This window comes from Eptesicus fuscus, chromosome 10 (assembly GCF_027574615.1).
Source record: "Eptesicus fuscus isolate TK198812 chromosome 10, DD_ASM_mEF_20220401, whole genome shotgun sequence".
Lineage (NCBI taxonomy): Eukaryota > Metazoa > Chordata > Mammalia > Chiroptera > Vespertilionidae > Eptesicus > Eptesicus fuscus.
In genome coordinates, this window is record NC_072482.1 from 35,970,237 (window position 1) to 35,990,837 (window position 20,601).

The window sequence follows — 20,601 nt, forward strand, 5'->3', positions numbered from 1 at the left end:
AAAAGGCTAATATGCAAATCGACCAAACTGCGGAATGATCAGTCGCTATGACATGCACTGACCACCAGGGGGAAGACACTCAATGCAGGAGCTCTCCCCTGGTGGTCAGTGCACTCCCACAGGGAGAGCGCTGCTCAGCCAGAAGCCGGGCTCACGGCTGGTGAGCGCTGCGGTGGTGGCAGGAGCCTCTCCCGCCTGCTTCTGCGGGAGCCTCTCCTGTTTTCGCGGCAGCACTAAGGATGTCTGACTGATGTCTTGCAGGGAGTGGGCCAAAGCCATCAGTGGGACATCCCCTGAGGGCTCCCAGATTACAAGAGGGCACAGGCTGGTCTGAGGGACCCCCCCCCCCAAACCACCAGAGTGTACAAATGTTGTGCACTGGGCCTCTAGTAAAAAACATAAAAGATAATGAAACTGTTGTTTTAAATCACACAAAAAATATTTTTAACAATACATTTTTTAAAATATATCAATGTTACCCCTATAATTATATTTTCATGTTTGGACTCAGATTTATCCATACACTTCCCTTGTCTTATAATTACAACATGATTTCTGAGTATGTAATTACAATAATACTCCACCTTGGAACAGAATGATACTCTATCAAAATATAAAAACACCTGGACAGGACGGAAGTTCTCTAACATGAACTCCTTGAGCAAACACGTGAGCATGTCATGACAGGTAATGGAAAAAGCTTTTAAGCACGAGCCAAACAGTAGGTGTTTGCAAGAAGAATTGCCTCCCTGCCTAATGACCTTCACTTGATGTAGAAACAGCATCAAAAATAAAGTAGGACGGAAGTCAGTGAATACAATCAATGCACTGCTCCCATCAGCCCACCTTGAACGTGTGGAATATTAGGGCCTTTTGTTTCAAAACATTTGCATAATACATAACGAAAGAGAATACCCGCCCTTCCCCGTAAGAGGCTCTCAACACCATTTAAGACAGGAAATGTTCAGGAGATTGCAGACAAGTCAGGCTGACAGGACACCGGTTGGGGTAATTCAATGACAGATGAGGCTGGAGAGGTGAGCAGCTGCCAGTCCATAAAAGCCTCTCAGAGCAACAGGGAGCCTCTGAGTTTTCTAAGCAGAGGAAAGAGTTGGTCAATGTGTATTTTAAAAAGCTAACTCTCGCTGTGATATGGAGCATTCCTGGTAACAAGACTGTGGGAAGGGCATACCAGGTAGGAGGCTATTGCAAGAAAACATGTGAAAGGCGGTAAGGATGCCTGAAGTGAGGCAGTGACAGTGGACTCTGGGCTTATTCTCCACCCCCCACCCCCCACCCTTGCATTCCCTCCACTAACTAGCTGGCATTCCATAACTGTCTGCCAATTATTCCCTTGTCAATTAAACAAACTATCATATGGCAGAAAATCAATAGGAATGACCAGGTTGTTGATCCCCTCTCTGCTGTAGTTAAACAACAGTGATATCTGTGAAGATCATTACAATGAGGCAGTGAAACGGGGCGGCGGGGGGGGGGGTGCGGGGGGAATACACACACATGGGAACTTACAACTAACCACCTGCATCTTGTCTCAGAAAGGAAGCCTACAGCCTACATCCCCTCCCACTTAAGCAATCACAGCTCAGGAGAGAAGGAAGTGAATGTTCCGAGTTTCCTGTGCTTAACTCTTCAGAGACCCTGGAAGTGTCTCCACCTCGGAATAAGTAAGTCTCTTTTCAGGAGAGGTCTTTGCCAGGTATTTTGCAGTCAGCATACCTGGCACTTCAAGGCTGACATGTTATGCCACAACCGCCTATAAACAAGTCCTGTCAGATATTGCAAAGAGAATAAATATACAGGGCTTAAGTTCTGTATGCAACTGTGATCTTATCTGAGGTCAAATGATTGTCTTTGTCAATTCAAAGCCCAGAATTTACATTCCATTAAAGAAAAGAAAAAAATAAGTGTGCACATTCTGATTGTTTCAGAACACAGTTCATCTTACACTTGTTTTCAGGTTTTAAAAAAGTTGGCTAATTCAAAAAAATCATATGTATATAAATATGTGTGTATATATATTTTTAGATAACATATATACACCCACACACACATATAACATATATAAAAAATTTTTCACCATTGCAAGGGCTATAATATGTTGATACAGGGCAGACCCATTTACATTTAAAAAACAGTAACACCACTACTCAAGGGAGACTCATTTTCATTGGTGCAAGTGTTGCTTTTCAGCCCTTGAGACCATTTCCTACATCTGCTTAGGAGCATACAAACCTTTGGTTTATCGCGGATTTACCTCATAAATCAGCTATTCCCCATAGAACCATGGACTTGCAAATGTGTTCTCATTATTACTACTTTTAAAAGGCAGGGGGAGAGCAGGGTCTGCTAAAATTTGTGCACATTGTTTCTGGTTTCCTTTCAGGCTCTTGATCAGGAAATGTTTAACGTGGGACTAAGTATTGCTAGAGATTAATGGCTGCTGCTCAGAAAGGTCCATAGAAGTTCTTTCCTGCCAACACAAACATATACATTGTTGAAGAACAAGACTGCGTCCACAGATAGCATTACACGTTAGCTAAGCAGACCCAAGTGACAATAGTCTTTGTGAATCAAAGTTTACATCCTTTCTTTCGATTATGTACTATATCACAGGAAAATAATTTCCACAATCTTCACCAGTGCCCTGCTTTCTCTTTTAAATATAGACGGTTTGGATAAAAATATTTCTCTGTTGACAGCCATGTAACATGACTCTCTTTGAGCTCTCTCTCTTTTTAATAATTTTTTTTTAATATGTGAGAGAGAGAGAGAGGAAGAGAAAGAGAAAGAGAGAGAGAGAGAGAGGAGAGAGAGAGAGAGAGAGAGAGAGAGAGAGAGAGAGAGAGAGAGATTTTGTCGTTCCACTTATTTATCATTCATTGGTTAACTCTTTGTATGTGTCCTGACCAGGGACAGAACCCACAATCTTGGCATATCAGGACAACGCTCTAACCAACTGATCTACCCAGCCAGGTTCTCTTTGAACACTCTGTATGTTTTGAGACTGGTCTATGACTGGTTGATGTGATGCTCATGAGGTCAGATTTCAAATACCACCTGGACCAGTTAACTTTGCAAAGAAAATAGTCTACACATTGTCTGCACTTGTAACCCCATCTGCAAACCTGAGGTCATAGGTCACACAAGATGAACAAACCCTCATCACCACTGTACCAGGGAAGGTCTCCTGAAGGTCACTGGGGCCAAAACAAGGGAAGATCATGAGGAAGGAAGTACCTAAAAAGGCCCATTCTTTATCTACTAAGTCTTTGCCCAGTGACTTTCGGGAGTGTCATTGAACGGTTCAGAAGAGAGAAGGGAATAAAGAAGAGGTTCAAGGCTGGCCCTGGAATTTGTAAACATTGTCAAGTTGCTAGCAGTTGTAAGCAGTGACATCATCAATTTAAACCCACCGTGGTCTAGTCATGCAGTTCTGCATTTTATTCTTTAAAAACATGTAATAACGATCAAAATGTTGTATATGAATAGTGTAAACCAGAAAGATGCACCTGACTTAGATGAAGCGGAATCTCCCTGACCTCTTCCTGCTAGCTCCTCCATGATCTTTATCTCCAGCTTGTCAGGGGCCTAGAAACGTTTTACATGAAAGGAGCAAGATTGATCAAAACTCCTAGGGTTCTTTAGACATGGAATTATTGTCATCAAGGTCTCTGTTTCCCAGGGAATTGGGTCATTAAATATTAAGGACATTTTCCCTAATCTTCTCCTGACTACATGCCTACTCCCCCTCTCTCCCTCCATCCTATTCAAGTACCTATATCTCACATAGGTACATTCTTCTCCACCATTTTCTACATTGTTTGACTATTTTTTAAAAAATATATTTTTTATTGATTTCAGAGAGCAAGGGAGAGGGAAAGGGAGATAGAAACATCAGTGATCAGAGAGAATCATTGATCAGCTGCCTCCTGCATGCCCCCTACTGGGGATTAAGTCTACAACCCAGGCATGTGCCCTGATGGGGAATCGAACCGTGAACTCCTGGTTCATAGGTTGATGCTCAATCTCTGAGCCACGCTGGGCTTGTTTGACTATTTTTAACAAAATTTCTATTTGTCGTGTCTTTCTTTCTAAGAACTATTTTAAATTACAAACTACTAGTAGACAGACCAGATAGATGCTTTTTGAAAATTACTTTGTAATTCCATTTGGTTAATATAAAATTTTTAAAAAATAATAAATAAACAGAAAGTGGATTACTGTTTAAATTTTTCCTAAAAGTGCTGCATGTTGAATCCAGAAAGTGGCTTGGCAGAACCTTCAGGGTAGTGACCAACAGTGAGGATGTTCCAAGGAAACGTCAGGTGACGATACACATCCTGGCTTTGTTTTCTGCCTGTTACCTTACCCCTTGCACCACTTTATGTATTTTCTCATTGGATGTGTTAGGCCAAGATTAGTGGCAGAGCTCTCTCTCAACCAGGGACTAGATGGTACCTGCCCTGAAGACAGTCATTATAATCTCCTTATTGCTGGGTGAAATGATAGAATGTCTGGAATTTTCTTTAAAATGCTCTGGCCTCGCCTCTCCTACCATTCCTTCAGATCCAGCCCTGCCACCTTTCTCTACCTACAGACTTCTCAAACGTGAAGTCTGGCCAAGCTCCTGGACACCAGCCATCTGTTATTAGCACTATTCCTCTGACACTTCACCTTTTAAATGTCAGCTCAATAAATGACATGTTCTCACTTTTCACCCGCCAGCTTTGCAGCAGCTCTGAGGTCTGGAAATGTCCCCTTCCTGAGGCTCTCTCCTCCCTGTACCCCTGACACATCACAGCTCTGATCTATTTTCCTTTCTCTTTAACCATGTCCTCTCTTCTTCTTTGGCCTTTTCTTTTCTCCCCTCCCACCCTTCACCATGGGTGTTTTCTAAGGGTCTGTGTTCGGACTTGACTTTTTCCTTTTATTCTCTATCTTTCAGATGAGTACCCTGTTTGTTTCTCTATCTCTGGGTTGTTGATTTGGTAGTCACTAGCCACGTGTGGGTATTTGAATTTAAGTTAATTATCATTAAAAATTTAAATCCAGCTCCTCAGCCATATTAGCCATATTTCACATGCTCACAAGTCCCACGCAGCTACTGGCTACCATGTAGGACAGTACAGATGTACAACATTTCTTTCTTCATAGAAAGTTGCTTGGGATAGCACAGGTCTGGATCTTACTTCTCCAAGTCCTCCTGAAATCACAAAGCTTTATGCCTCAATTATACTCCATTTAACAAACATGTCTCATAACAGTTATCGGTACAACCCCTAATTTTACATAAAAAATGGTCCCATGTAATAGGAGCACATGCCCCCAAATTTGGGAAACATTTATACAGGTAAGTTGGATATTTAGATATAGTTTTGTTTACTAAAGTAATAAAGATCATTTTCACTAAACAAAAAATACAAGTCATAGTCATTTGGCGGGGGCGGAGTCATCTCCATCTTTCACATAGTACCTGTATAAATATTTTCCATTATTCAGGGATTCACAGAATAATAAATAGACTTATTTTATGGAACATTCTTTATTAATATACTAGAGGCCCAGTGCATGATTGAATCATGCACGTGTAGGGTCCCCTACATGCTTTTGCTTTTCGCGGTGGAGCTGGGTGCCTGTCCGCTGGTGCCAGAGCAGACAGGCACCCAGCTCCCACGCTTTTGATGGTCCACGGCCGCTGAGGGGGGCTACCCTGCTGTTGAGAGGCGCAGGGGGCGGGAGTCCCGCCCCCTGTGCCTCTCAATGGCCGCTGAGGGGGGCTGCCGCAGACATCTGGCTACTCTGCCCTTGAGAGGCACAGCTGGGTGTCCTCGGCAGGCCCCCTCAGCGGCCGCGGATCTGGGCGCCTCTCAACAGCAGGGTAGCCCCCCTCAGTGGCCGCGGATCCATGCCTCTCAATGGCCGGATAGGCCACCAGGAGTCCCACCCCCCAGCCTCCCACCGCCCAATCGTGGGCCTAGCGGAGTGATGGTAATTTACATGTTACTCTATTATTAGATAGGATGTTTTTAAATTTCTCAGTAAAACTAAGATTCTCCCCTGTAGTGCCCATGGTACATTATTCTCACTGCAGAGAAGCCAACTTTCTGATTCTATTAGGAGCACTAAAAATATTCTGCCTGACCAATGACACCAAAGCTCTTTGCCAAAACAATGACAATACTACCAGACACATGGTATTCTGAAGCATCAGATTCAACAACAAATAAGATCTGGTCCTGGTTTTAACCAGAAAGCAACCTGTCTCTTTGCTGCTTCCTAAACTTAGCAAAGACATACCATTCTCAGCACGCTGACCATTTGGGTGGTGTGAGGTTTCACTGGGCAGCCTCGCTCAGGGTGACCTCAGCCCGAGATTCTAAAGATGGAGCATATTAAGTGCAGGTGAGTCATCAATTCTAAAAGCCATAGAGAGTAGCTAAAAGCCTCATTCTTCAGAAGTACAGAGATTCACAGAAAGCCTTACCATGTGACAAACAGAACTCACTTAGGGAAAAAAAAGCCATTTCTAAAGAAAAAAATGATAAATGGCAGCCCTGTAGTATAAGCCTACTGTGCTTGGCTGTACCGGGTAATTAGTTCCATCTGAACTGATTGTCACCATCCCCAATGGAGGATTTTTTTTTTCATTTTTAAAAATATTTAATTTATTGGGGTGACAATGGTTAATAAAATTATAGAGGTTTCAGGCATACAATCCTATAGCTCATCATCTGTAACATGTATTGCATGTTCACCACCCAAAGTCAAGTTTCCTTCCATCACCCTTTACCCTCTCCTACCTCTCCCCGACTCCCTTTCCCAATAATCACTATACTGTTGTCCGTCTATGAGGTTTTGTCTTGTGTGTGTTTTTGTTTTTTGCTTAATCCCTTCACCTTTTTCACCCAGCCCCCCTACCTCCTACCCTTGACAGTTCTCAGTCTGCTCTCTATATCTATGAGTCTGTTTTTATTTTGTTAGTTTATTTTGTTCATTAGATTCCACATGTAAGTGAAATCATATGGTATTTATCTTTCTCTGACTGGCTTATTTCACTTAGCATAATATCTCCAGGTATAACCATGCTATCCCAAAAGATAAGATTTCCTTCGATTTTACAGCTGAGTAGTATTTCATTGTGTAAATGTACCATAGCTTTCTTTTCCACTCATCATGGCATCTGTTGTTAAAAATGACAGAAAAGCAGAATCATAGCAGAGTAGTAGGAATATCATTGTAAATATTTGGGACCATTATTATTAATTCAATAGCATTATATATACTATACTATGATACTGTTACTTTATATAGTTCAAAGTCTTTTGCAGACATTAAGAATGTCATGTTAAGGAATTCTAAAGATGAACTTTAATAGCTAAGGGGGTGTCATCAGTTAATAAGTAGATTTTTCAAGCCAGTCTGAGCAATATAAATTTCAATCAGAGAGGGTCTAGAGACCTCTTTTAAATTCCTAAGAACAGAATAACATGATCAGAGAAACACTTCAGAAAAAGTGTTCTGGTCCTCAGCCCTCAAATTTATTAAATGAAACAGACTTGCTCTCGGCTCCAAGAAGCATCATCCTCCAAAGCTTCAACATTCATATGGGAGATTTAGCCAATATCTCAGGCGTCCTCAAACTACAGGCCCGCAGGCCACATGCGGGTGTTTTTGCCATTTTGTTTTTTTACTTCAAAATAAGATATGTGCAGTGTGCATAGGAATTTGTTCATAGTTTTTTTAAACTATAGTCCGGCACTCCAACGGTCTGAGGGACAGTGAACTGGCCCCCTGTTTAAAAAGTTTGAGGACCCCTGCCAAGACCTTGCATTAGTTAAAACTGCAGCACACAGAAAATGAAAGTGCAAATAGCCCAGATTCAAGTCTCTCCAGCCCTCTCGTGCCCTTCCCCCACGGCCTTGCTCATTCCTCCCTATATCTCTTCCTTGCTGGGCATTGTCTCCATTTCTTTCACTTCTGCCACTTGGACAACTGCAACCCTAGATTTCGTGCTATATAATATATCTAAACAGACTGTGCCACTGCAAACACATGGTTCTCTGCTGGCTGAATCCTAAACGCCACTCATTAGCGCTCCTATTTATCCACAACCACTTTCCGCTAGCATTCCCCCCAGCAGCACACCAGAATTATCAGCATATCAGAATTACTTGGCCCAGGTCTCATTTTCAGCAGAACATAACTTTGTCTTTTTCTTGCTGAGAAAGCTGAAGCTTTAGGGAGATTTCCTTCAACTGCCCACTCCTCTGCTGTAAACATTATCTTCATCCCCACCCACTCTTTCTCCTTCTCTCTGTCACAGAAGATGAAGGGTCTCCCTTCTTTTCAAGGGCAAACCCAAGGTCATCCCCCAAACCATACCTTTCATTCCTTCCTGCCTTCTCCAAGACTCTGCTTGATCAAAAATCTTTGCTCTTTCTTCTATCCTAGACTCTGCTCCTTTCGGGTCCTATAACCCCTTAACCTATAAACACAGTAAAGTCTCTTTCATTTTTCAAAACCCTCCCTTGACCTGAGTTTCCCTCTAGCTACTATCCTATCTTTGTCCTCCTTTCTTATCCAAAGCTCTCCAAACAGCATCTGTAAAATAATTATCATAACAACCCATTATTATACAGACAGGAACTAAACCAAGACTCAAAGTCAACACTAATAAGGTCAACTACCAAACCTTTTGGATTCTACACTTCCCCACTGGACTTGGCATTCAAGACACACTGTTTTAGCCTTTTACTTTTTAATAATCCCATGTTTCACTTAAAACTCAAAGGTAGAGGAAAGAAACATGGTGATTTCAAAGCAGGAGGTCAACAAATGTGTACTAAGGGCATACACAATGCCAAACAATTTACTGCTTTGTTAAAAAAAAATAATGGAGGAGGGATATTGAGCTATGTCAAACAAAACAACAACAACAATAAACAGAAAATCTGAATAACTCTTATAAAATTTTTTTTTCTAAATTCCTGGATTTTCAACAGAATGTTACTCTAATTCTCTAACTTCCCTTCACTTCTCAGACCAATGAATATAAGCTTAAACTCATTGAAACTGCTCTGGCAAATGTCCCCAATGAGCTTCAGATTCAAAAACCCAATGAACATCCTTCAGTTATAACCAACTGACACTTTTTGCTGATATGCCTGACACACCCCTCTCTTCTTCTTGACAATCTTGACTCTCTTGGCTTCTGCATCATTCCACTCCCTTGGGATCCTCATACCTTCTAACTATTGTTTTTTAGATGTCTTGTTTATAGTCTCCAATCGTGGTATAGTTTTACTTCCACCAAATGCTTCTCCACTGAGTCAAATTGTTCACTGATAACCCCCACTTTCCCACCCACTCTGTGTTTGATTCTGCTCATGCTGCCCCTACACTAATCTCTACCCATCCAAACCTAACAATTTCTTCAAGGGCCAATTCTTCAATGAAACTTTTATTCATTTCTTGAAATTCTCATAATCTTTCCCTCCTTTGTACTCCCATAATTTTCATTTCAATTATCCTATGAATATTCATTCCTATACATTCTCATCTATCCTATCAGGTCATAAACTTTCTTCATGACTGCTGTAATAATCAGTGCTTAAAGCCATGCTTGGCACATAGTAGGAACTCATCAAATTTTAGCTATGAGTATTATTATTATTCACTTTGCATTCTTCAGACTTCTAGCACAGCAACACTTTGTAAATACTGTATGGTCAATCAATTAATTAAATAATGCCCTAAGAATGAATGAACTCTTGTTGAGAAAGAAGAGCAGATAGAGGGCTCAACTATAGTAGGTGGTAGAGCAGTAAAGAATAACTAGTGAACAATATTGAAGAAAATGGCTAGGAACCCCAGAAGGAGAGAAAAGAGAAAACTTTTAACTATCTGCAGGCATATTATCTATTTCATAAATGATCTTTGAAATACAACACCTTCTTCTGCCTGTCTCCCAGGATGAAGGTAGATTTCTCAATGTATGGATGACTCTGTCTCTGACTCAGGTTGGAAAATACAAAGTTATGGTATCCAGCTTTCTCTGAGTCTCCTCATACACAGGTGGAAGAGAACTGACTAAAAGGATAAAGGGGAAAATGATGAAACCCGTTTGAGGTTAGTTTTTTTTTAAAATATTTTCAAGCGGAATACATCAAGGAAATTTACTACATAAAATAGCTAAATTTTTTTTTCGCATTAAGAAAAAGAAAGAATTAGGATCCTGTGTTGTCGTCGTTATTTTAATCCTCACCTGGGGACATGCTTATTGATTTTAGAGAGAGGAGAAAGAGGGAGAGGGAGAGAGAGAGAGAGAGAGAGAGAGAGAGAGAGAGAGAGAGAAAGAAAGATCTGTAAATTCTGACCTGGGATCGAACCCATAACCCAGGTATGTGCCCTGACCAGGAATCGAACCCACAATCTTTCAGTGTACAGAGCGATGCTCCAACCAACTGAGCCACACCAGCCAAGGCAGGATCCTGTTTTTTAATCATTTTATAAGAATATCCTTCTGCCAAGTTTTCCTGTATTATGGGTTTTTTATGTCAGTACCATTTCCTTTGAACTTTAGTCATTTTTAGTACAGCCAAATTGAATGACTTCTTTTAAAGTGCTATTTTTGGACAAATACACAGGGAAATTAATCATGGTGCCTAAATAATGGTCTGGGTGTTCTATTTTATTATTTTCAGCTTAGTCTGGGAAATATGTGACCAGTTTTTCACCCAGAGAGTAAAAAATGTTCCAATTTATTGAAAAGCATTTGTTATTGGAAGCAGTCAATGACACAAAACCATCTCTGCTATTTCTATGCAGGCAACGCCAGCCAGTCACTGTGCTGAAACAACAAGCTTTTGTCTACAAGGGTCACGACATCACCAGTTCAGGACAAGACACCCTAAAATACAAAGGTTCCTGCGAAGGACAACTCTGTTTCTAACACATGTCTGTTAAAGGTGCACTTCAAGAGTTCCCTGGATATCTGGACAGCAAATTTGCAAATTTTTGCAAGGTGCCAACGCTAACAATAAAGGTCAGGCTGTTTATAATGTTGGTTCAACAAATTCCCAAAGATGGAACAATAGATTCCCCAGGTGGCAGACCACTAGAACCAGAAAATCTACAGAACTATCTCTAATGTCCAGAACCTTGGATACAGAGTTGGAGAGAATGAAGAGATCAACAAGGAGTCTGAGAAAGAGAAATTAGCATAAAAAGCCTGTGTGGGCCTCCATCTCCTCCTTTTCTCCAAGTCACTTCAGGGTACATCTCCTACAGGCAGACCTGATGTTATTCTAACCTCTGAGCAACACCAGCCAGGGCCTGTATTATTCTTATCTCCCCAATATTATAAGCCCTCTTCTCTGTGTGTCACCCTACTTCTTTCTTTAAAAAAAATATGTTTTTGTTGATTTTAAAGACAGGAAGGGAGATAGACAGAGAGATAGAATGAGAGAGAGAGAAGAGAGAGAGACATGAATCGGCTGCTTCCTGCACTATCTACTAAGATGTGACTTGAAAACATGGGACCCCAATGGGGATCAAGCCCGCAACCTGGGTATGTGCCCTGACTGTAAATTGAACTGTGATCTCCTGGTTCATGGGTCAACACTCAACCACTGAGCCACCCTGGCTGGGCCACCCTACTTCTTTTGTTTAGCAGTTCCAGTCGCCCAAGGCTAAGCTGTTGCACAACTTCAGGGCACAACCCTCATAGAGCAGTGTCTATGAAGCCCCCCAGTTGGTATAGTACCCAGCCCATGGCCATATGGCACTGCTCTCTTCCCGTTTTTCTCACTCCCAGATCACAACCAAACGTCATGGCTTAGATTATATTCCACCTCCATGATGTGAAACATTCCTCTTAACTTTATTTCTCTTACCTAACATGATTTTATCTTTTCACAGAATGGCTTTGGCCTCAAAGTTCACATTAGACTGCTTGAGAAAAATTCTAAAGTGAAGAATAAATATAAAGGAACCCACCCTTGAACATCTCTAGAGTGTAAATGATACAGTGGGAGGGGCACTGGACTGAGAGACAGAGAAGTAGGCTGACACACAGAGAAGAGGGCTTATAATATTGGGGAGATAAGACAGAAAATTTAGGTCTAGAGCAAATGTAACTAAAGTGCTGAGCAACCCTGGCAACTCACATACATTGAGCGTCAGTTTCACATATCTATATATATAAAAAGCCAGCGACCATAATGGCCATAATGACCATAATGATCAGTCGCTATGACGCCCACTGTGGCTAGTGAACCAGCTGATCAGGGGGTGGGTCTGGCCAGCCAACCTTGCAGGCCCTCCCCGCTGCCAGCCTGCCCCTGATTGGACTCTCCCATCCCAATAAAAGGCAGGGCGGTAGGCCAAATGCCCCCTTCCTTCCCCCCTTGCCAGTCCCACTCCCGATCAGCCAGCCCCACCATGACAGGCCCACAGCTCCTCCCCTGGCTGGCCCACCCCTGATCACACCCCCCCACCCCAATAGGGGGCAGGGCTGGGTGGCCAACCTCCTGCAGCCCCTCCCCCTGGCTGTCCCACCCCTGATCGCACCCCCCACCCCAATTGGGGGCAGGGCTGGCTGGCCAACCTCCTGCAACCCCTTCCCCCCCCCCGGCCCCACCCCAGATCAGTCCCCCCACACCATCATGGGTGGGGCTGGCCAGCCCTGCCCCCAATTGGCCCCCCAACCACAATCGGCGGTGAGTCCCGCCGGCCAAACGCCCACAGCCCCTTCACTCAGCCAGCCCCAATTGATCAGGCCCCAATTGGGGTGGGCCAGCTGGCCAACCTCTTGCCATCTCCTCCTCCTGACAGGCCCAGCCCCGATCCACCCCGATTGGGGCTGGGCAAGTCAGACCCCACCCATGCACAATTTGTGCACTGGGCCTCTAGTATAGTATAAAAGAGGTAAGTAAGATATCTCAAAATGCCTGTCGGACCCAATATTTTGTAGAACCTTGGAACACCACCTCCAGAGGAAGGGTATACGAGTCATGTATGGCCACTCTATAAAGAAAGAGTGATAGGTGGACTGTGAAAGTCTAGGAGACAACACACTAAATGCTCAGACATGTCGAGCCAAATGGCATACTAGTATAGGCCTGAGCTGGGATAACTTGCCTCACAAGGCATATCCCTGCCTCTCCTCTCAGTACAAAATCTTTATATAGATTTGTTTTCTTATCTTTAGTCTGGCAAACCTGGCACATAGCTGCCACATTTTTACCAGCCTACTCATGATTGCTAATGCCAACTGCTTCCCACTCTTAGCTGCAACACCCCCCCCCCCCGACACCCATGTGATAATGCTAATAAAGTACAGGTGTCGGCTACAAGAACAAATATCGTCAGCTCTAAATATAGGAACATCTTCATTTTTAACAAGTCTAATATTGCACAATCTGCATTTACAAGTACACATACTTACATATGCATGTAAGCACATATAAGTATGTGGAGGATGAATTATTTGCTTTGCAAATGAATGCACCATGGAATTCCTTAAAACATCAGGTGTTTCATGTCTCTTTTCGTTCACTACCTTCCCAACAAGTATCTTACACTTTTTACTTACTTATTACTGCTCAGAAATACATCTATTGTGTAAGCTAAGGTATCCTGTATTAATAAAAATTAATGGAGAGCAAAATGTATTTCTTTGGAGTTTTCTTGCTAATTTCTTTGATGTCCTAGGTATGTGGTTCTATACAGGGGTGGGGCAAAAGTAAATTTACAGTTGTGAGTACATGGAACACAGAGTTTATTCTATTATTATTTATTAATTATTGTATTCTTTTCCATGCAAACAACTGTAAACCTATGTGTACCTCACCCTGTATTTGAAAGCCCAGGCTATGGATTCATATCTGGCAACACAATGAACATAAAAGCCACATGAACCTTAAATGCCTTTCAGAATCCACCATGATGTAACAGCCTTCTGCAGAAATTAGAGTCTGGAAGAGCCACCAGCTCCACTCAGGCCACCCTGCCTAGGGAGAAGTGACATTGTTTTGTGATTTCAAAAGCAGCCATTGTACCTTCCACTCAGGTCAATAACATCTGCTGGGGGCAGCTTAAAAAGTTGAACTAATATGTTCTGCCTCCTTACACAATAAATGTTAATAGACAAAACATTAACCACATTTCTGAGTGGTGAAGCTATTTTTAGTAATGGTGGTGCTCTGGAAAATTTCATCTTTCAGTGTGAAATGCAAATATGATTTTTATCCAAAGGTAAATGGTAAGCCCAATCAGGTTTGTTTGTTTGTTTAAATTTGAGTTTTGTAATGTTTTCTATTTCTCTTCACCCCAGGGGTTTCCTTATCTATGTGCACACACAGATGAGAACAGGAACAGATTAGGGTAGGTTGAAAATAATACCTCTGATGCTAACAGCTCCAAACAAAGGTTTATCTCAAACAATCATTAGTATTTCCCTAGTATCCAACCTTTTTCATCTCATGGCACACATAAAGTAATTACTTAAATTCTGCTGCATGCCAAAAAATAGTTATAATTTTGATTCATTTACACTGGACAGCTATTGTTTGTGTTGGCTATTGTCATTTTTTCACTTGACAATCTTAAACGAACAGAGGTCAATGATCCTGACTAAATAGTCAGGTATTATATGTCTTAAAAAATTCTTCCAGCACACCGGTTGAAAATCATTGCCCTAGAGCCTAACAAAAACAAAAAAGAAAATAGCATCTCCACTCTTAAGTCATCTTCTCCTCCACCCCACCCCCCACCCAACACCTCACCCAACACAGACCAGAAAAAGAAGTTATGGTTTCCCTACTTCCAGAAATATAACTGTCTAGAGCTCAGGTACTCAGAAGAATCCCAACTCCCTCTTGGGTCCTTAAGAACAGACACTGAATGGGGGACATGGCTCAGGTAGCTACAGAAGGTTGGTGAGAACAGGCTGTGGAAAGAGCACTGGACCAAGAAGGAGGAGGCCTAAGATGAGATCTGGACAAACCCCTAACCCTTCTGGACCTCAGTTTCCTCATTATAAAATACTAGTGACCCGGTGCACAGATTCGTGCACATTGAAAGGAAATTAATTAGAAAGTGGCCAGTGGGGCAGGACTGGACGAGAAGGGCCAGACATGCCCTGGAGCCAACCTCCCATGGTCCCTCCCCAGCCGGCCGCACTTGGGGTGGCGCCATGGCTCGAAGGGTATCTGTGGAGTGAGCGGGGTCCCTCTGGCAGGTGGGGTCTCTTGGCCTGGCCTGTGGGGATTGGGCCAAAACTGGCTCTCTGACATCCCCCGAGAGGTCCCAGAATGTGAAAGGGCACTCTGCAAAGTTGCTGTCATACAGGGTGTGTAATGCTAACGCAAGTGTGCAGTAAACCAGATTCAGGACCCACAGTGCCCCAGCAACAACATAATCCCAGCCAAAGGTGGAATTGCATGTCCCTGAGAGGAATTGGGCTCCCTTCTCTCTGGTTTTGGGGTGCGTCACCTGAGAACCGCTGCTGCTAAGTCACTGCAGCTTGGCAGCTCCTGCGTTGAGGGTCTGCCCCCTGGTGGATAGTGCGCATCACAGCTACCAGTCGGACGGACACTTAGCATATTAGCCTTTTATATATATAGATATATATAATAGATAATGATACCCACATTTTTATTGATATTGAATGAGATAATAGACTTGAAAATACTTTGTGAAAGTAGTAGGTCTTCATAACGCAATGTTCTGCTTATTTGTGTGCATCTCAAATCCTATGACATTAAGCTGAAACTTACAAAAATAAGAAAAGTGTAAGGCTGGTCTAAACAAAGCCTTCTTTCTCTTTCCCTCCCTTTCTCCCTCTTTCTTTCCTCTGTCTCTTGATCTCTCTTTTGCTCTACCTTCTGGAAAAAATCAAAAGTGGCACTTGATCTTGGTCTTCTAATAATCATGAATTCTCTGATTTTTAGCCACAGTCAAAGGGTAAATTAAATAAGCTACCTAATTAAATTAGATTACCTACTACTAAGTATAGGGGCCTGTGTTAAATTATTACCAAACTCATATCATGAAGAAATTTTCTGCTTCTAGAGAAGCTTGAAATGAGCTATTCATTTATTTTTTCATTCAAAAAATTTATATTCAGTGCAAACTGATGCCAGACATTTCTAAAAATGAATAAGAAAAACATAGCCCTTTTCCCCATGAAGTTAGTAATTCAGTGAGACAGACAGGTTCATAGTCTCTTATTTTATAGCTTAGAAACTAGAAACACAATAGTTTAGAAAATTTGACTCTACCTGCAACTCTCCTTCCATTATACTGAGTAGCTGGATGAGGTCTTCTTTGGATAACTCCAAGGATTTCTTATTCTTTTTTTCACTTTCTCCAGATGGTTTTAGGTGTCGTTTGACAGTTCCTGAGGCCATGACATCATCTTCCTTTCTATTTGATTTGTTCTTCTTTTTTGCATCTTCTGAGAGACGTTTATCATCAACATTGCTTATGATGGAGGATTTGGGGCAAGAGATATGCCCGTTGGATGAACTTTCACCACCCTGGTTTCGGGATCTCATTCCCACCTAACACAAAGAAAGATTAGACGTTTTTACCACCATTGAAATTATATTTTTTCTAACTACTTAAAAACTTGTTGCAGCTTTTCAACATCACCAATAAAGAAAAAACAAAAGATCAGTTCCAGTTAGCTTCCTTATAGCTTTAACTAATGTACTATTAAAATCTTCAGAAAAATGCCTTGATGGTCTTCAAGAAAAAGTGAAAATGTGATTCTAACCTGACAAATTTCTCAAACCAAATGATCAAGGTCAACATCAACAGTAATAAGTCATGTTTATAGTATGTATCTTTGATAGGAAATGATAAGCAAGGACCTTTATCTTTGTGGTCTTGCTCCCTCAAAATATTACCCAAGTTTAATAATGAGAAAAACATCAGACAGATCCCAAATGAGAGACACTCTATAAAATTCATGACCACTAATCTTTGAATCTATCAAGGTAATAAAAAACAAGGAAAATCTAAAAAACTGTCACAGCCAAGAGGAGACTAAGGACACCTGACAACTGAATGTAATATGGCATCCACGGTGGGATCCTGCAACAGAAAAGTGACATTTGGGGAAAATCAAGGAACTCTGAAGTATGGACTTGAGTCAATTATAATGTATCAATATGGGTTTACTAATTATGATGAATGTATCAGACTAATGTAAGATGCTAAATATAGAGGAAACTGGGTGTGGGGTATTTGGGACCCCCCAGTATTATCTTTGCAACAATTCTGTGAATCTAAAGTTGTAAAATAAAACTTTTTATTTTTTTAAAAGTGATTCTAACTTCGTCAGAAAATTCAAACCTCAAACCCTGGCAGGAACCAAATGGAAGTCACAACGTGCAGAGAAACCCACAAAGGTTGGAGAGGGGCTGGAATGGAGAGAGGGAACGGGAAAAGCAAAGGGGAGAGGGTGGTGATACGGAGTTCTATTTTCCATAGCCTCTTTTTTTCAAAAGCAGGTTGTTGCTTTTGTTTTCTTAATGTCAGTCATTTACAGGAATGTGAATAAAAGCACAAAGAATTGGGAGGAAACAGATCAACTACAAAATCAAAATTTTAAACAGTATATTTTGAGGCAAAATACAGAAGAAAAAACAACAACAAAGCAGCAGCTAACTTGTCCGGTGGGAAGCACCTTTGAGTCATTCCATGATGAATGTTTTACAGATGATCTGTCAGTCTCTGAGCAAAAGAACTTAACCAACAGGTATGTTGTAAATATACTGAACTCAAAAGCTAGGATTCAAAGTGGTATGAAGAGAGCTCCAATATCCTGGGGGCTGCACTACAAATTTTGCCTACACCCTTAAATATAGAAGGTTAGTGCATGGACTTATTTAGAACTCACAGCATAAATAGTCCTTTCTCTGAACAGCTAAGCAGCAAGATTTTCATGACTCATTCCAGATAAACTACAAGGATGTTGTTTTCTGAAAGTAAATTTCCTTCATGAACCCAAATCATATTTAAGAAACTAAGGAAAGTTTTTCAAAACACTAGGTTTATAATAGAAAAATAAATAGTGTGGTGTTTCCTTTCAGATAGCGAATATTCAATTCTTCCAACAAATCTTGAAATCTACATTCATGCTTCTTTTTTAAAGTAAACTCATACTGTGTGTGTGTGTGTGTGTGAATGTGTGTGAGTGTGTGTGTGTGTGTGTGTGTGTGTGTGTGTGTGAACGTTCTATAGCACCCTAACTATGAACAACATAAACACAAAAAGGTGGTCCTTAACCATGGCACCCTGTTTTCTGGTTAATTCAGTGATTTGTCCTTGGAATTTTAGAGCATCTTTTGTGCTTTAATGATGAACAAAGACGAGATGTTTCTTTGTAATGGGAGCCAGAGCCCTTCAGAGCAGACCTACTGTATTTCATCACAGCTTGTTTGTGGGCAGAGTGGGCTGCTTTCAGCCCTGAGCCAAAGAAAAAAGAGGTGATGAATAGAAAGTTTCAAATTTAACTCTTGACCTGGTACACATCACAGCTAAGACACATGGGCTTCCCAAATTGAATTTTGACTCCCTATGACTCCATACCACATGTGAATTCCTTTTATCTGAAATAACTTTCTCTATAAGATCTTAAGGCTCTTTGGAATGGTACATCAAATATTGATTTGACAACTTCAGCTTAGATCATGGGTTAATAGAAATTCCAGAAGATGGTTCTCAAAGCATAGGAAGTGAGGGGTGATGTATTAAACTTAATTATACTTAGCTTTAATCACACACATTTATATTTGACTGTAGCATGTGTTTGTCTTATTTCCCTGGATTTTATGCATCTTTTATAGTATCTACAACACTAGACTATTCCTAAAATAGAATAAATGCATATCTATCTGTATGTGACATGCATTTACTTAATCAATTGTATTTGCAAACATGCAGAAAATGGTATTTTCTTATACCAACTCTATAGTTAGTTCTTTCTAAAAATTTTAGTCTGATATTAGTATTTTAAAATAAATTTTATTATAGCATTAAAAGTTTTTTACAGGATTATATTAATTCATTGATGAACATTAATTATTGAATTAATTAATTACAGAATTGATCCATTAAGAAAAAAAAAACACATTTTAGAATTATCTAATTATATTATATCAGGTCAAAATCTTGAGTTCCCTATTTTCTTCCACCTCAATTTACTTTGGCTGATGGAAAATCTCATGTGCTAGATCCATGTTAATGTCTTAGCAAATATTTTTCCACTGTGACACTGAAATTTCACATTCATTGCTTTCCTCTGACATCTGTACAGGGATGTTAGTCCTTTTTTGATAAGCCAAATGGGGTTTACTCTCTTTATCTCCACAACAAAGTCAGCAATCAACACCTGTTCTATCTCAGGAATGCGAAAGCACTCAGAGATAACAAACTAGGCAAGTAAAGTTTTAGGAAGGAATTAGACAACATGTGAGGTAGAAAAACATAGTTTCTCAGTAGTGTAACCAAGTCTATCATCAATAATGTCCACATTAAGCCACCTTTTTCTATTTTGTAAGGAGAAAATGTCCAGACAATACAGAACTTCCATGGATCACATCTAGAAGCTTTCATACTCTTCCTTATTATAATAGCTCTCACTTATTGTTTCTGAAGTGGCACATAGTATGTTAAGCATTTTACATACAACATCTAATTTAAGTTAATACTCATATCAATCCTATGATGTGAGATTTTAAAGATGAGACCACTAAGGTTTAAAGAAATTCAATATATTTTTCTGGATTACACAGCTACTCCTAGTGAATAGGAGAACTAGGATTTGAACCCAGGTCTGATTCCAAATACCTACTCACTGTAGGGCTTTCCCTTAAGTTCTTAACCCATGGTAGGCCTTAAGCATCTGTAGACACAAGTGGAGGACCTTCCCCACATGGCATGCGCGTCTATAAAAAAAAATATGTTTTCCCTAAGTGGCAGCCCTGACCAACTTTAAAATAATTTTTCATGAGAATTTTCAGCTGAAAATATTCAAGAACACCTGAATTGTGAGTAATATATTTATTTTTATTATAATATTAATTGCAAATTGATTTTTTAAATTAAATTCAAAATATCATGGTTTCCGTTTTGGACGTGTGGTAGTTAACTGGTTAAACACATACAAATTGGAGGAGAGGAATACCCTGTAAATTAGATGATCCAGATAAATCTACAAATGCTTACTAAGGCAATGTTTTTTTACTTCACATTACAGAGTTGGAGAAGTCCATGTCTTCCTCCATGCAAAACTCACTCTGCAAAACTCACACAGCAATTGAAAGTACAGACAGTCCTCGGGTTACAGACAGTCCTCGTTTCATGGTTACGTCGCCATCTCCCATCTATACTAATAAAAGGGTAATATGCTAATTTTTCTGGAAAAATCCATGATGGTGGGGGCTGAGGCAGAGGTGGTTAGGGGTGATCAGGCTGGCAGGGGAGAGCAGTTAGGGGCAATCAGGCAGCTGAGCGGTTAGGAGCCAGCGGTCCAGGATTGTGAGAGGGATGTCAGACATCCCCCGAGGG

General features: G+C 40.9%; 1 protein-coding gene across 1 annotated transcript in view; it reads right to left on the reverse strand.

Annotated features, from left to right (window-relative positions):
* The window catches only part of FILIP1 (filamin A interacting protein 1), a 177,857-nt gene that overhangs the window by 88,866 nt on the left and 68,390 nt on the right, over positions 1-20,601 (reverse strand). The window contains exon 2 of the mRNA XM_008142123.3: positions 16,305-16,586. Coding sequence (XP_008140345.2) covers positions 16,305-16,580 — 276 coding nt within the window. The 5' untranslated portion in view covers positions 16,581-16,586. The remainder of the gene's footprint in view (positions 1-16,304; positions 16,587-20,601) is intronic.